Source organism: Pelobates fuscus, chromosome 2 (assembly GCF_036172605.1).
Source record: "Pelobates fuscus isolate aPelFus1 chromosome 2, aPelFus1.pri, whole genome shotgun sequence".
NCBI classification, from domain to species: domain Eukaryota; kingdom Metazoa; phylum Chordata; class Amphibia; order Anura; family Pelobatidae; genus Pelobates; species Pelobates fuscus.
The window spans coordinates 23,784,036-23,802,128 of record NC_086318.1 but is presented as its reverse complement, the minus strand read 5'-3'; the positions used below and the strand labels follow the sequence as shown (position 1 = coordinate 23,802,128).

The 18,093-nt window shown below is 39.5% G+C and overlaps 1 protein-coding gene across 1 annotated transcript in view; it reads left to right on the top strand.

Annotated features, from left to right (window-relative positions):
- The window catches only part of RP1L1 (RP1 like 1), a 67,057-nt gene extending 49,358 nt beyond the window's left edge, over positions 1-17,699 (top strand). Inside the window, exons 3-4 of the mRNA XM_063442011.1 lie at positions 4,869-5,040; positions 11,721-17,699. Coding sequence (XP_063298081.1) covers positions 4,869-5,040; positions 11,721-16,957 — 5,409 coding nt within the window. The 3' untranslated portion in view covers positions 16,958-17,699. The remainder of the gene's footprint in view (positions 1-4,868; positions 5,041-11,720) is intronic.
- Positions 17,700-18,093: the final 394 nt, after the last annotated feature.

Sequence of the window (18,093 nt, the reverse complement as noted above, 5' to 3'; positions counted from 1 at the left end):
AAAAACAGACAAAACAATATCCAGCAAACAACAGCATTATAATCACATGCATTTGGACCAAGTTAAAAATATTCATGTCATCCCGTACGCCTGAGCAAATAAAGCTGTTTTTAAGCTCCGGCGGAACTTCAGTAGATCGTTCTCAAGCCTTACTGACAGTTGGTGGCCAGTGGTAGCTTGCTTGTCTAAAGCCTTACTGACAGTTGGTGGCCAGTGGTAGCTTGCTTGTCTAAAGCCTTACTGACAGTTGGTGGCCAGTGATAGCTTGCTTGTCTGAAGCCTTACTGACAGTTGGTGGCCAGTGATAGCTTGCTTGTCTGAAGCCTTACTGACAGTTGGTGGCCAGTGATAGCTTGCTTGTCTGGAGCCTTACTGACAGTTGGTGGCCAGTGATAGCTTGCTTGTCTGAAGCCTTACTGACAGTTGGTGGCCAGTGATAGCTTGCTTGTCTGAAGCCTTACTGACAGTTGGTGGCCAGTGGTAGCTTGCTTGTCTGGAGCCTTACTGACAGTTGGTGGCCAGTGATAGCTTGCTTGTCTGAAGCCTTACAGTGGGTAGGGGAGCTGTATAGTGGGTAGGGGGACTGTGAGGTGAATAGGGGGGCTGTATAGTGGGTAGGGGAACTGTGAGGTGGGTAGGGGGGCTCTATAGTGAGTAGGGGGCTGTAAGGGGGGTAGGGAGGCTCTATAGTGGGTAGGGGCTGTGAGGTGGGTAGGGGGGCTGTGAGGTGGGTAGGGGGGCTGTGAGGTGGGTAGAGGGGCTGTGAGGTATGTAGGGGGGCATTATAGTGGGTAGGGGCATTATAGTGAGTAGGGGGTCAGTATAGTGGGTAGGGGGCTGTTAGGTGGGTAGTGGGGCATTATAGTGGGTAGGGGGGCATTATAGTGAGTAGGGGCATTATAGTGAGTAGGGGCATTATAGTGAGTAGGGGGCATTATAGTGAGTAGGGGGTCAGTATAGTGAGTAGGGGGTCAGTATAGTGGGTAGGGGGTCAGTATAGTGGGTAGGGGGCTGTTAGGTGGGTAGTGGGGCATTATAGTGGGTAGTGGGGCATTATAGTGGGTAGTGGGGCATTATAGTGGGTAGGGGGCATTATAGTGGGTAGGGGTCAGTATAGTGGGTAGGGGGGCTGTATAGTGGGTAGGGGCAGTGAGGTGGGTAGGGGCAGTGAGGTGGGTAGGGGGGCAGTATAGTGGGTAGGGGGCTGTGAGGTGGATAGTGGGCTGTGAGGTAGGTAGAGGGACTGTCTGTGAGGTGGGGGCGTTTGAATGGTGGGTAGGGGGCTGAAAAAGGTAAATACCTTTCAGTGTCCTCTTGGTACGGTGGGCAGCTTCCCAGTAACGTGTGGGGGTGGAGCTTGAGGGCAGGAGGCAGAGCTTCTGTTTGGGGGCGGGGCATGCGACCGGAATGATTTTAGAGTGTGCAGGGAGACTGAGAGGTCTCCCTGCAGCTGCTGGCAGCCACACCAGCCCCCAGCTCCTCCCTCCTTCCTCCCCTCGGACTGACAGGCTGGCACAGTCTGAGGGGAGGATTAATCAGAATGATTAGGTCTGTCAGCCCAGCCCCAGCCCCACCAGCCCAGCCACCCACTCTCTCAAACAGAGGATTTAGCCGCCGAAATCCCTACCGCCCACCTGGAATCCTGAAACGCCCACTAGTGGGCGGTAGGGACCAGGTTGACGACCCATGCTATAGTCTATAGTTTTATAATAGCATATAGTAGTTGTTACATTTTATCCTTATGCATAAAAACTTAACATTAGTTATGTTGCCAAACTAATGCAAGGTACAACATAATGAGGTCAAATCCCAAGTGTAATTATATTTTTTAGGAAAAAAACAATATATATATTTTTTAAAAGCACTGTTGCTTATATCTGTTTTAGTTGTATCGGATTGTTTTCTTTCAAACTAAAGTACATTTTGTTTTATTGAATAAACCTCTATTTTAGCTATACTGGCATTCTGTAACTTGCAAACAGCATCTGAGTGAACTCAGCCACAACATATTGCAAATCTCCGTAGCTCTTTGAGAATAACTCATTTTTCGTTTGGAGCTTATAAACACAAAGGTAACTTTGCTAGATTATATTTAATTTCTGTAATTTGTTAATGTAGTAATAAATAGAATAACACCATGTATTAATACACTTTTTATATTTATTAGAATATATGTAAATAGGCTCTACCTGTCCTATATAGATAATCAAATCATGTATAGAAATAAGAACAACGCGGATATCTATTCCAGGGCAAATATAGCTAGGAAACATTGTCAGATTTTGTAAACCTGCCTCAGTGTGCAAGGGATAGTATTCTAGTTATATAAATCAATGCTAGAAATAAAAATGTGAACATTCGATATCGAGTGTCATGTGAAATTGCAGGATTACTGATCGATAACAGAGTATCCCAGACATACAGGATCAGACAGGTTTTTAGGGCGTGAGGATGGGAAAAGTAAATAAAGAGACTGATAGGATAACGTATTATGAATTATTTTGCACAAAGACGTCACAAGGATGATAAAGTCACACTAGACCCTAGACTAGGGATAGGCAATCTTCGACACTCCAGATGTTTTGGATTACACTTCCCATGATGCTTTATGGGGGATGTAGTCCACAGCATCTTGAGTGCCGAAGGTTGCCTATGCCTGCCCTAGACTTTGAATATCAGTAGAATGTGAATATCAGGTGAATACTCCACCCATCACCCCTAGTAACTATCTGTATTTCTTTTACGGAAAATTAGATTGATCACCATCCACTAGCAAAATGCTTGTATTTACAGGTGTCTTCAACCTATACCATCTCCGTTGCTCTATGTCTGCTAAAATGTTAATTTTAAATCATCAAGTATCTTTAATTATTGGGCAAACTGTGTATTGCTGGACACAGGGCCACGATGTATCTTACCTGAAGTTTTTAACCATAGTTAAACCAAATAATAAACGGTTTTGCAATCTCAGATTTTACGCACAGCAGACAGCACTATAGTTTAAATCATTTCCAGGACATTCTGCTAGTAATATTTGTGAGTTATCACAACATTGTCTGTTAGCACTGAAATAGAATTTGTTTTGTCCATTTGTCTCTTGCTCACGCTTCTTGGGGGATCTATAAATACAGAGGTATTAGGAGATTAAGAATAGTTAACCTTTAATCAGGCTTTGTTCTATTGGAGTTTGGTCTGATAAAGAGGGGTCTAGTCTTTTTCTACCACCTACACACGGCATTGTTCTTTAACCTTGTAGCAAATTACCCATAATATTTTATTTGGTAGAGCCACAATATGTAAGTTGAGTTTAGGGGAGTTCATTTCCTGTTGAACTTTCTTCTTCAATGTTTGTGTTTATTCCTGTTGAACTTTCTGATCAGATAGGTCCTAAAAATGGCTAATAATAATGGAGGGGGATGATTGAATCATGTACGGCAAATAAAAATGCATAGTTTTGTTTCAGACGGTCGCCCATGGCACTATTTGAGGGATATTTTTTTTTAATGTAGAACTTTTTGTTAAACAGAAATAAAATAAAAACAATTACCAAATAATGATTTTACGAAAATAGAAAAAAAAAGTAAGGTAAATAATGTTTTTGAACACATAACATATTTCCCAGGAATTCTGCAATTCTCTTACATTGTCCCCATGTATTCCCTGTATATTGTTTGTGGGTGTGACTGTGTGTGGGGAGATTATGTTTGTTTTTCTTGCCCTTTTTAATTACCTTGGGGCAGGGAGAGTGGCAAACCCCTCATCGCTGGGGCTCTAATGGTATTGCTGATTCTGTTTGTCAAATGGGCAGACCTCCTCCAAAGTCACCACTTGAAAATTAATTTTGTTTACAAGAAATACATTTTGCTTGCCGTTGACAAACGTGTGCATACACAATTCTGGGGGTATTACTACTATCAAATACTTGGACAATCATGTATGTGTGGTTTTGGTAATGTAGGGATTAGAGTGTAATTTTCCCAAACAGTTACACAGACCTGTCCTTGCTTGAAATATAACTTTTTAGTTTTCTTTACAGACAGACTGACATACTAACCATTTAATGGAACGTAGCCTTCATAGGCATTCTCACATAACCATTTAATGGAACGTAGCCTTCACAGGCATTCTCACATCTTTAACAACTTCAATTCATTGAATTTTGGTGAAAGGAATGTCTAGGCATTATCTTACCTTTATGGGTTGAAATCTTTTTCTAACAGTTTAACCCTGAAGCTGGTCCCACAGCACATGACACCTCAGCCCTCTAAAAAGTAGAGTCTATAGAGCAGTGGTTCTCAAACCAGTTCTCAAGGCACCCCATACGAATCTAAGATTTAGGCATTACCCATTTGTGTCTAAATTTTTTGTTGTTGTTTGTTTTTTCTAAAAATGTCTTAGACTCAACTGGGTAATCCCTAAATCCTGAACTGGTAGTGCTGCCTTGACGACTGGTTTGGGAACCACTACTCTAGTGAGACCTCCATAGGTGGTATTACATTCCAGTCATTATGAGACAATGTGAGTGACAACTGACAGGAAATAGCAAGATATGGTAATGGAAGCAGCTTGAAGCTTCTATAATTGCCAGCTTTTGAAAATATTGGGCTGTAGAGTGTGAATTGTTGAAAATTCATAGCGAATTTCAAGAGTAAGGCACAAATTGCCATATTGGAAAATAACACCCTCCAAGTGAGTTTTGTTTTCACTTTGACTGTTTCGACCTAAAAAAATCTAAAATGACTTTGAATCCAAGAAAATGTGCACATTAGAGAATAAGCTACATATTTCTCTGTAATGGTAATTTAATTATCAAAAATTCAAGGAAATGTCTTCTTGGTTTGTAAAATGGGAATTCTTCTATTTTTCAGATTGACAACATTCAAGGAGTTCTGCAGGCTCCTACAGTACTCATCTGTGTTGGACGAGAACCTTTTAAACCTATCCAGATTGAAACTGCCAGAAAAAGTATATCTGAAAAACTGCCGGGGCTTCACTCTCATCCAAGTATCACCACCGAGGTATTGGACAACAAGAAAAATGGTGAGTTTCACATTGGCAGGTATGGAGACCGTGGAGTCTCGTTACTAAGCTGCTGTGGCATCTTGAGGACCAGCTAGAAAGCCACAAACTAAGTTGAGCTTTTTAAGAGTTACAATCTATTTATTAGATTTGTGCATGTCAATAAAATTCAGTTTAGCTGAACCAGTTTTTCGGAAAGTTATAATTTGTTTCGTCACACACAAAGTTTCTCCATAGCCATCAATCTTTTTTTTCCCCCATCAATCATCTGTTTTTTTTTTCGTGCCGCAGTCGGAATTCACAATCACGACCCAAACCGAAAGTGTTTGGAATTGCGCCATTAAGCTGGTCCGTGATTCAGATAAATTTCGGCTCATCCGATTGGCCCAAATTTGTCCGAATTGAAGTTGGTGCTGAAACTAATCTCCAACTCTTCTATTTATATAGGATTAAAGATTCAGTCAAGATTCAGTCAAGAAGATGATTCATAAAAACATTAAAGGGACACTATAGTCACCACAACAACTACAGCTTAATGTAGTTATTCTGGTTAGTAATCATTGTCTTCAGGCATTTTCATGTTTACATTGCCCCTAGGGACACTTTCAAGTGGCCACTTCTCAGATGGTCACTGGAGATGCTTCCTAGGGCAGAGCTGCACAGTAGGCAGCACTGCCGTTCAGCATCTCCACGCTCTGCATGGGGACGCTGATTGGCCAAAAACGACGTTTGGCCCTGCCCTTACCCCGCCTCCTTGGCAATTTTAGCCAATCCAATACTTTCCCTATGGGCAAGTCTGATGATGTCATCAAGGAGGCAAATCGGGGGCGGGGCTGGAAATAATATGAGTTTTAATTCCTTTTAACGGGGATGAGAGGGAGGCAAGCCACCTAAATGGTGGGTTTAACACTACAGGGTCAGGAATACATGTTTGTGTTCCTGACCCTATAGTGTACCTTTCATTTCTTTCCTAATACAGCCTTCCTTCACTCAATGATATTATAACTACTAATCTTAATAAGATTATAAATAAATAAACTGATAAATGTATTCTCTTAAATGGAAATCTACCAACTTTCATCTATGCCCTCTGTGTTGATGGACAGATATGCAGCCATGATTGACAGGGAGCCAAAATGGAGCTGTACAGTTTCAGGACAGAGTTAAATATAGTCCAGGTTTTGTCAGTATCTCCATTGGAAAAAAAACAGGGACACACATAAATCCTGGACTGTTGGTGGTCCATGAGGACTGGGTTAGGGATCACTGTTCTATATTACAAAAGACGGGAATGTGATTTAATCCGTGCTTTTTACAGTGTGAGTGGATTCTATTCGCGTATGAAATAAAATGTCTGTTTAAGCAATTTCACACTGTTAGCAATGTCTCCTTTTAATGGAGTTTATTTAGCTCCAATATAAGCATGGCAATATTTAAGCTTTTCCTGTGTCTTGCTTCTCTTAAAGGACTACTGTCACCCCAAAACAGGTTTTTAGTATAATAATCCTTTCATCACGTTTTAAAGGATTTTTGAAAATGAAGTATATTTTAAAAATGTAGAAACGTATTCCTACCATTAGTATATGACTGGATACTTCAGCCATATGCATACACCTTGGGTCAGACACAGTTTGGAAACCGACAGTTAGTCTCTATGGTCTTCCCTATTTCCGTACTGGGAGCGAAGCAGGAGAAACCATAGAGACTAACTAGAGGGCTAATTTGTTTACATATACCTAATTTTAAAAATAAATTAGTTTCCTTTCTAAACTTCATGAAAGGATTATTATATTTAAAAATAATTGTGAGTTGATCGTTGTGCTTCCCATAACTGTGGTTCCTCCATCGTTTTTTTTGTGTGGATTTTGGACGAATGTTTTTGAGGAGTGCAGCAAAGAGTTGTTGACATAAATAAATGTGTATACTTTTTCTCTCTTTCTGACATTTATAACTTATTTTTTATCTTTATTTTATTTGTATTATTCCAGCATATATACATATATATATGGCCATTTCTCATATTTGTTATATGTGGGGCCATTCTTTAAAATCTCAGTTGCTATAACCTCACTCTGAAGCTACAGCTTCCATTGCAGCTTTGCTCATTTTTGCCCATGTGTCAGGGCTGGTACTCCTTTGAAATTCATGCAGGCTCCACTTTGCGAATTCCACTTGTATGTTTGGCAAAACCAAATGTTATCCGCTTAATTTACATGCTGACAAAATAGTATTTGTACCTCCTCAGGACTACAGGGAGGTAATTTACATAAAATGCCTTGTATTCAACTCTTCAGAAATGTAGCTGTAATGTTACGGCTTATTTTTATTCATCAGAGCATTTATAAAAGAATGTATAAGTATAAATCAATAACTACATTTTTGTGCTGCATTTCAAAATCTGAGTTTATTCCTTGAATCGTGAATTGTGAATAAGTGACACAAGAAATAGCCGACTTTAGAAGCCCAATTGCTGGGCTGGACAGCTAGAAGTTGGAGAAATTGTGTTTAAATTCAGACAATTTTTAGATCGTCTCTTGTGTAAAACCATGACAAAAGGGGTGTTAAAGGGTAAATAGAACTCTGAAAAATAAATGTAATTCTGCAGTTCTGTGGGTCTCACCATACAAACCAAAGGTGCAGCTCATCAAAGTGTTATTTTTTTTTAACAACCTATAATTTGCTTCCTCAAGTTCAGCAATAAAACTCAGCACTATGTAAACAACAGCAGGACTGAGTGACACTTTGCAATGCTAGCCCTATGACATGTGTTTTGGGTTTAATCTCAGGATGGTTTATATAGCCCTACCATCCCTCTCTGGTTATCCTTTTAGCTCTGCCATCTCCTGCTAATCCAGGGGTCTGCAAGACATCGTTTGATGTCAGACAGGCCTCAGCCTGTGATACGTGACTTCAAAGTAGGCATAGTCAAGGAAATGGCGTGTGAACTAAAAAAACATGGAATCGGACATGGGTTTTAAAGTCTCCCACCGAGTAGGTACAAGCAATGCACTTTTTTTAGTTTGCTGTTATAAATATCCATTTAATGATAATATATAATAATATGGTAACTGTATCGAGAGAGGACATGCACATAGAGCTTATTCTAAAAGATCACACAAAAAAAAAAAAAAAAAGATAAAACGGATTCTGGGGAGAGATACACAGTCTGGGAAATACTTTGGAAAATAAAAAAAAATATAAAAAATTCAAACATTGACATTATTTTTTTTACAAGTGAAACCCGATGACTAGTCAGTATTAGAGTAATCAGAGTTAGAACGTATGTTCGTAAGAACGCCATAACATGTCCTGGTTTGGGGTTATATTCAGGTTTATGGGCCTGTTGCATTATTACTATTAACTATTATTACTAAAACGCTAACTATCCTTAAACCTTCATCATAGGATTCATTGCTTTCCCTGTGTAATACAACGCCATGTACTCTGATTCCAGAGCTGTAATGGCGCCAGGGCCGGATTTTCCTATAGGCTTCAGCCTAGGGCCTCAAGATCAAGAGGGGCCTACATTCAAATTGTTAGCAAAATTAAAATTACACTATTCTAAAAACAGTGAACACTAAAACACTGAACCGAAAATAAGGAGAAATTCTACGCATATGATATGACCAGTGGCGTACTAAGGGGGGGCGGGGGCGGCGGTCCGCCCCGGGTGCCACTTACTAGGGGGGTGCCCGGGGCAGACTGCAATGCCCCTCCTGCCGTGATCGCCGAGACCGACGGTCTGCAGCTCCGCAATGTGCAGAGCTGCAGACCATGGATCTCCCGTGCACTGCCCAATAAGAGCGTTGCCGCGGGTTACCACGGCAATGCTCTGATTGGGTCTCGCGAGATCCATGGTCTGCAGCTCAGCGGAGCTGCAGACCAGAAATTAGGGCCACCAGACCACCAGGGACCCCACCGGACCACCAGGCAGCCCCCACTGGACAACCATTTAAGGTAATTTTTTTAGGCACCCCCCCTCTCCTCATCACCCCCTCCCTCTCACAATCACCCCCCCTCTCCTCATCACCCCCTCCCTCTCACAATCACCCCCCCTCTCCACATCTCGACTTTTTTTAATATATTATCCGTGCCACATTTTTTATAAAGGTTAGTACCAATCACAACATGTTTCATTTAACATATTGATATATATCACAGTAATGATGTATTTTATTGTCTCTCATGTAATTTACAAACTTAAAAATGGGAGGTGAAAGGGCGTCATAAGTGGAATAGCCTAGGGCCTCTTTTGATCTAAATCCGGCCCTGAATGGCGCCATGAATTATAAACTGCGTTAGAATGACGAATAATTCATTGTAATGAGGCGATAGCACTGCTTTTCATTGGTGTGATTTTTTTAGTTTAAAATCTAAAACTCAGCAAGTTGTGCTTTATTAATGTTGAATATCCGAGATATAGATCAGCTATTTACTAACCCTGTATATCTGGGATATAGCTATTTACTAACCCTGTATGTCTGGGATACAGCTATTTACTAACCCTGTATATCTGGGATATATCTCTTTACTAACCCTGTATATCTGGGATATAGCTCTTTACTAACCCTGTATATCTGGGATACGGCTCTTTACTAACCCTGTATATCTGGGATACAGCTCTTTATTAACCCTGTATATCTGGGATATAACTATTTACTAACCTTGTATATCTGGGATATAGCTCTTTACTAACCCTGTATATCTGGGATATAGCTCTTTACTAATTCTGTATATCTGGGATATAGCTCTTTAATAAACCTGTATATCTGGGATATAGCTCTTTAATAACCCTGTATATCTGAGATATAGCTATTTACTAACCCTGTATATCTGGGATATAGCTCTTTACTAATTCTGTATATCTGGGATATAGCTCTTTAATAAACCTGTATATCTGGGATATAACTCTTTAATAACCCTGTATATCTGGGATATAGCTATTTACTAACACTATATATCTGGTATATAGCTATTTACTAACCCTGTATATCTAAGATATAGCCCTATATGTCTGGGATATAGCTCAGCTCTTTACTAACCCTTTAAATCGGGATATAACTTCATCTCTTTACTAACCCTGTATATCAGGATATATACTAAACCAGTATATCTGGGATACTGCTCAGTTCTGTACTAACTTTGTGTATCTGGAATACAACTCTTTTCTAACTCTGTATATCGGGATATAGCTCATCTCTTTACTAATCTTCTTTATTCAGGATCAGGCCCGTACTGGCCATAAGGCAAACAAGGCAAATGCCCCATTGACGACGATGGCCATAGGCTGAGGTTCACAGGGGAGATCAAGGGATCTCCCTGGCTAGCACCTGCAGGGCTGATGGCTGTCTCTACTCAGGTGCCGTCCCAGAAAAGGGGCTCATTCACTGGTGGGGAGATCATTGGACTTGCTGTACTAATGCTTGATGGAGGAGGGATTCAGAGAGCTTAGTCTGATCCTCCAGGGGGTTCTCCACTCTTCCTACTGTATCAGAGCAATGCTGCGGGTTACCACGGCAACACACTAATACATATCCTGGTGCTGGCCAGAAGGAGCATCTTCCACTGGTCCACCAGGATATCAGGATACCCCCTTCCAGGCCCAAGGTAAGCCTCAGGGAAGGGGGGAATAAACTTTAGGGTTTCAATTAATTATTATTATTTTATTCTTTTTTTTTTAAACTTGACCCTATACCCCCCACTTCAGACCCTATACCTCCCACTTAGTCCCTATTTAACTGCAGTGCTTATCCCCCTACATTACAGCCCATTTGCCCTTCACTACAGCCCCTATCACCTTACACATCCCAGCCCATCGCCCATACACTATAGCCCTCATACACTACAACCCCAATCACCCCACACACAGCAATTTCATGTCTCACAGAATGTAATAGTATTATTTAAAAACACCTCACCTAGGCAAAAAATAATGTTTAGTATATGATCATACATTGCATAAGCCTGCCACAATGTCAATGTACCCCATTCTTTGCAGGTCCTACTCTAACAGCCTAATGTCTACTCTTATGAGACTATTATATTCTGTGAGACTTGAAATTGCTGTTTAGTGAATAAGCAAGTGCGCTGGATCTTGTATGTTGTATATGTGGCCCCAGAAGCATCCTGTAATGTATGCATGCCTCTTTGTTTCATATATTTATATTTGGGAGTCCAGGCCAACTCCCCGGTTTTGCACCTCTCCCTGTCACATGTGCTTCATTCAAGACCACTATTTAACCTTGACCTGCAGAGAGTCCCAGGAGGAAGCCCAAGTAAGTGGATTAATCTCCTGAGAGCAAGCATTAGGATGCTAGAATGTGATACATTGATGTTGTGGCAGGCTTACGCAATGTATGATCATACACTGTAACTAAACCCCCATTATTTTTCCCAGGTGAGGTGTTTTTAAATAAACGTATTACATTCTGTACAACTTGAAATTACTGTTAGTGAAAAAGGGAGTGTATGTTGTATTACTTGGCCCCAGCAGCACTCTATAATGTATGCATGTTCAGGTGAGTTTATATCAGTTTGTAATTAGTCCATCTAATATTACATTTTATTATTTTAAATTGAGTAGTATAATCTTTATTTTAGAATTGCCTTAATCTTTTTATGTTTAATGATACTACACTTGTATAATGTTTTTTTTCTTCTCTTTTTGATTTCCCAATGTATGAAATTTCGACATAAACCAGCAAACTTTGGACTGAAAACGAAGAAGAGTGTGATTCATCCCCGGTCTGCCTCAAGCAGTAAAACCAGGTTTTCTATATCCTCTGACAAATCCTACCCAAATGGTCTCAACATGTCTCCAGTAAACAGCGGCTTTGCATCTTTCACCAATGAATGTCCACATATGAAATCAGAAGATGGCGCCCACTCGTTAGTCAATGACGATATTGAGAAAAAGGTTCACGTCAACAAAGATGGAAGTCTTTCAGTTGAGATGAAAGTTCGCTTTCGTCTCTTAAATGAAGAAACAATTCAGTGGTCTACCCAGATAAAAAAATCAAGCACATTAGGAAAGACAAAATGTGAACAGCTCTGTCTATGTGATGATGAAGATTGCTTGGAGACCAAAAAAGAAATGAACTCTGAATTTTATTCTGAAACAGATGATTCATTTTACCCATGTGATGCAGACTCCTACAGCTCAAAGATTTATGATCCAGAATCAAAAGATATGTACTGTGCCAACTGCGGCATGCAGTGTCAGGATTATAATATTTGGAAGAATCCTATGCATTCCAACCAGCCCGAAGAAGACTACATCAAGAGAAGAACTTGGCAGACTCGATCATCTGCTTCTAGCACATCTTCTCACAGAAACCTAAAAAAGAATCAGAAAAGATCAATAAACAGCTCCCATACTATGTCTTCTGAAGAATATACAGAACGCATTATTCATACATCTTCAAGTTATTCAGAAACAAGAGAAAACAGAGGAACAAGGGTCACATACTCAGCTGTAAGCCAATGTACAAGTCGACGCAGTCAGTCAGTTACCTCCAATACAGCTGTAACATCAGAAAATGAATGCACACATATAGAGGAGGGCGGAAAAAAGCCATGTCCCAGTTTAAGGAGCTCCAGCTCTCTTCAGCATCAGTGCTCTGAACCTTTCTATGGAACAGCAAATTTAGTAAGCCAAAATGGTAGCTTTGAGGATTATGTTGAAACCTCATCAAGACCATGTTCCAACAGTGAAGATAATTGTATCCAGAGAATAAGTGTAATTTCTCAATCTACAGCACCACATGAAAAATGTCATAGGAGACTTAACAAGAAGGAAAGCACAAGTGCAAAAAGTCTCCAGTCACGCATGAGCTGTGGAGAGGAGAGTGATCAAAACACTAGATCAACACCCATAAAGAATATTAGGGGAATATCAAATGAAAAGGGTGACCTTGAAGACACATACGATACTGAATGTGCAGATCACTCTATGGTAAACGGGAAAGAAAGTAATGAAATGTTTTGTGATGGGGAAAATAATGAATTTGCATTAAAATCTTCAAGAACTGATGTTAGTGACTATGAAAAGTCTTCAAGAGCATCATCCCGTATGACTGAAACGTCTAATAAAAAAAGTTTGCAGAAGAGCAGAAGTGGTCAAGGCAATGAACAAGGCTCTTGTAAATCTATATGCTCATCTTTGCTCTCCAAGCAAAATAGTGACATTCTAGATAATGCTAGCAATGGACTATATGGTGGTCAAGAAAGGCTACAGAAAGCTAGCTCACCTACAGAATCAAATGCAAACTTATTAACTAAAAAACGCCAACAGACTTTGCAATCTAACAATTCCCTTCAGACTGTATCTTCTATTACAGAATCCAATTCATTTCATGAGCAAGACAACCCAAGCAAACCTTGTAGCCCTGAAATTCCTAGAGACTCCCAGCAAAACCAGGATGACTGCATGTTAGAAGAGGGTAAGGTCAGCCTTCCGAATTCACGGCCATCAAGTAAATCCCAGTCTTGTAGTTCTAAATGCAATTGTATCAGCTGTCCAGAAAATGGTAATCTTTATAGTATGAGTTCTAGAGTGTCCACAGTTTCTGAACAAAGAAGCAAGCATTCTGAGTCCTCTGGGCCATGTAACCATGGGTCAACAAATGTCAGGATAGAAGAACAGACCGACTCAAAAGTGCAACCAGACTGCCACAGTCAGAATGCTGATGTATCAAGCAAAGCATCAGATTCAGAGTTTGAATGTACTTATAGCCCTTCACCACCAAAAGGATGCCCAATCAACCGGCATCTGAGATTGTCTAAGTTTAAACATTCCAGTGGCAGTGTTAGCAGTGAACAAGGGAAGACTAGTGAGAAAGGAGAAAAATCAGTTAGTTCCCGGTCTTCAACACCTGGTTCCAAGGGAATTGAGGCATCAAGAGCTAGTACAGAGACTTGCAAAAAAATTAAAAACAGCATTAACAATAGTGCTGAGGAAATAAATAGTAAAAAACGCAAAAATAGCTCTAGTTCCTCAAAAAGGAAATTGAAAAGTGAGAATGTTGATAACGACAATAAAATCCATAGTGAACTCATTCCATCTGCATTGCCAAATGTGTCTTCCGAGGAAGTTGTTCATGAGTGGCTAAGAAAGATACCTTCTCGTACAATGGTAGTCGATTATGAAGTTGAAGATTGTCAGACAAAGGTATGTCAGGAGTCCCATTGTGAAATATTAAATAAAGACCAGGAAGATGTTAAGAGCTATAAAGATTTAGTCTTAGAAACACAAGTTTGCAATCTAGCGGAAAACGAAGGAACTAGTTCAATAACATATATTAGCGATAACATTACCCCAGATGTAAAAAATGAAAAGAAGGACGAAAATGAAGCATTAAATGACGCACAAACCAATAATATTAAAGGTAGCAGTGTACCAATACATTCAACGTGTGACTTAAAAACTCTCCCAAGTACTATACATACCTCTGTCCAGATAATGAAAGCATTGCTAAGCCCATCACAAGAATCTAAATTTGACAGGTGTAACAGTTTACCTGAAGTATCCCCTGTGAAGGGACAAAGGCTCAGTAATTCTGCAAAGGTTTTGATTTCTTGTCTTGCTAGTCTTCAACTTTTAGATGAGAACCCAATAGATCCCACTAAAAAAGCAAATGAGTTAAACAAACCCAAGTACACAGAGTTGATGGACATATTTCAGGCTCTGTGGGCAGATGGTTTGCCTAGCAAGATTGCTGCAGACATTAAACCTGGTAAGATCTACTCTCGGGAAGATGAACTAACTCCAGTTTCATCCTCTGGAGTGGATGTCAACAGTGGTTTTGGGGGTTCCGGAGATGGTAGCATAGTCGGTGGTGGTGAGTGTCCTGTAGTAGCTGAAAAGGCTGAAGAAGGGGTTTTAATAAAAGCAGCTATGAATACTAAAACTACAAATAACATCACATCAGTTGCTCAACATGCTGACTCTACTGTACAGAATACATTAACTAAAGACTGTGAAAAACCTGCGTGTCATGGTGAAGCAGAGTCTGTATATGTAGATGAAAATATGAATGAGAAAAAAATAAATCACAGAGACAGTTTGCCAGAAGAAGAATCTAGAAGTTCGGTTGTAGAGAATTTAACAAATGGTAGCTGTAATAATGTTAATGGTGATGAGACAGTAAACCTGGAGCACAGTATTTGTAGTAATGATAAACTGAACAACCTTAGCCATATTGAAAAAAATCCAGAATCAAATGAGTCCAATTCACAGGAGACAAACTGTATTAATTCTCCAAGTGAATGTCAGTCAACTGTTGTATCTTCTGATTCAAATGGAAATAGTGAGACAACTATTGATAAGCAATCATATGAAGCTGATCCAGTATGGGTACTTAAACTACTGAAAAAAATTGAGAACACATTTATGACTCACTATGTGGATGCTATGAATGAATTCAAGGTCAGGTGGAATTTAGAGGACAATGATAATCTTGATGAAATGATTGCAGAGCTTAAGTCTGAAGTAAGTCAAAGAATCCAAAGGAGTATTTCAAGTGAGCTTAAGAAAATACAAACCCGAGCAGGACACAAGGTGCCAAGACCTCCAAATGAAAGCTTAAGGCGCAAATCTTCCTTACAAGCAGAAGAGAGAAGAAAACGGCTGCAAAGTATGCACAAACGATCAGTTATGCTTCCTGCAAATGGAGAGAACAGGGAAAATGGCACATACGATCTTTCATGCGAAACTGATGAAGAAGACATGACTTTCAGTGCGTCATTTGGAAATGACCTCAATGGACAATCAAATGGTGAAGAATTTTGTCCATGTGAAACATGTATAAAGAAAAAAAGGATTTTAAAGTTAGAAAAACCCAAAGCTGTTATTGTGGATGCCCCTATTATAAAAGCATTTGATCTTCAACACATTCTAAAGATGAAAAAAGACTATAATGAATGTACAAACGGTGACACAACCAACCCTACAGTAGAAAAGTGCAAAACAGAAACTGATGATCCTGGTGTAGATGAGAAGGGCTGCTTAACTAATTCAGAAACGGAAGATCATCCAAATTGGGCAAAGTCAGGATGCTCCATAGGAGAAGATGAAACTGCTGGTCATAACGGCCATGCATCAGAAACAGATGATAATAAAGATAGTACTGCAAATAATGTTCAGGGTGAAGTTGACGAAAATATAGAATATACTGGGACAGATGTCAAGCCTGATGATGACATGGCAGAGAAACTAGAAGAGAACAACAATAAACAGCTGGAGAAGAGTTCAAGCAGTGCATCTCTAAGTGCCAAAATGTTGACCTTGGGTTGTTCACCTGAACATGAAACAACTGACATCTGTGAAGAGAATCAACATGATGAGCAAGAAGAAGGCTCCACTGATATAAATGAAGACCCTAATGTAGACCAAGATCCAATATCCGTGGTGAAAAATGAAGAAATGAAAGAGGATTCAGAAAATGGAGATGAGCTAAAGACAGAGAATAGAGAGGGCGAAGAACCAGAAGAAAGTTATGAGGGTGATGTAAACTGCAAAGAAAATGATATGAATGAAATGAGCTCAAATGAAAATATTGATGGAGAAGATACAGAACTGCTTGATGCTAATAATTACTGCTTGTCTAAGCCATGTTTGGGCCAGCATTCACTCATTACTCAGAATGGCGCTGCTGAAGATGCAGATGGAGATTATATTGGAATTAAAAACAGTACAGGTGAGACATCACCCAATAGAGACTCAAATAGTTCAGGCAGCAAGCAGTGCCAGATGTACCCAGTTAGCTCCTCAGAAGATGAGAGAGGAGACTCAGAATGTACAAGTCCCATTGGTAATTGTAAGAATGATGCTATGGGCAGAATGAATGTAAACAAGACAGGAAGCTTTGAGCAGTCTGAAAGGACATCAAGAAGGGATTCACAAGATGAAACCATTGACCAAGATGACTTTGACTTTTAGCTTTTTGTGTTGCTAGTGCCCAACTCAAAAATACCAAGCATGGTAATAATAAACAAATATTAACAATATTATGCTGCTACTTCCCAGCTCGGTGTTATGAGATATTTTATATTCCATAATTAGACTCTTTCTGGAAAATTGCTTTCTAAGAATGTCCAGAGCAACAAAAAAAAGGACAACTAAGTACTCCTCGCTGCCAATGAAATGGATTAACTAATGCTGAATGATAGAAAACTCATAGCTCCTTACCTGGCGTACTGACACAAATGTAGATAAACATCTTACCTAATGATGGTCATCCTTGGGATCACAGATACTTGTGAGCTGCATTAACCATGATGCTCAGCCAGTGGAGGTTTGCCATCAGTGGTCTAACTCTTTCAGAGCCCTACGACCGGATTGCTTTGACATTCTTTTCATTATGTCTTGGGCATAAAATATTGCATATTCTGTGTGTACCATGCTATGTCTCTGTATATTTCTTAATTTTGTATGCAAAACATGACTTTAACTCAGCAAATGTAGTAGTGGTTAGTTGAGAACACGTTTCATTAATAGATTATATATTTATTTAGCCTCATCTCGAATGTCATCGTTCAAAGAACAGGAATACATAGTTCCTGTAGAACAGAATAAAATAACTACCATTATTTAACAACAAATAAAATACATATAAATATGCATGCGATATATATACTGTGTATCATAGATTTATACAATTTGCAGAGCAAATCTACCTCTGGCCCCAATTTTAATATTTTTGGATAAACTTTTCAAAACATTAAAATATTACAAATATCTCATATTTAAAAATATATATCAAGGTATAAAAAGATAAACACAATATGAAAATACTAAAAGATTTTTCAAAGTTATAATTTTTTTTAAAGTTTATCTAGAAATATTAAATCGCTTGAAAAGCTTATTCAAAAGTATTGAATTGAGGCCTCTGTGTCAATACATCATCATCATATCTCAAAGACTGGGAAATTTAGGGCCAGCCACAGGAGTAGCTGCTTTAAATTTAACCTGGAAATATTAGGATCAAGTAAAGGTATTCCTCATTCAGTATTATGTAACATATTACTGTGACGTCCTGTAGACGCCAGCATTATCCTAAGCACTTTATTCACCAA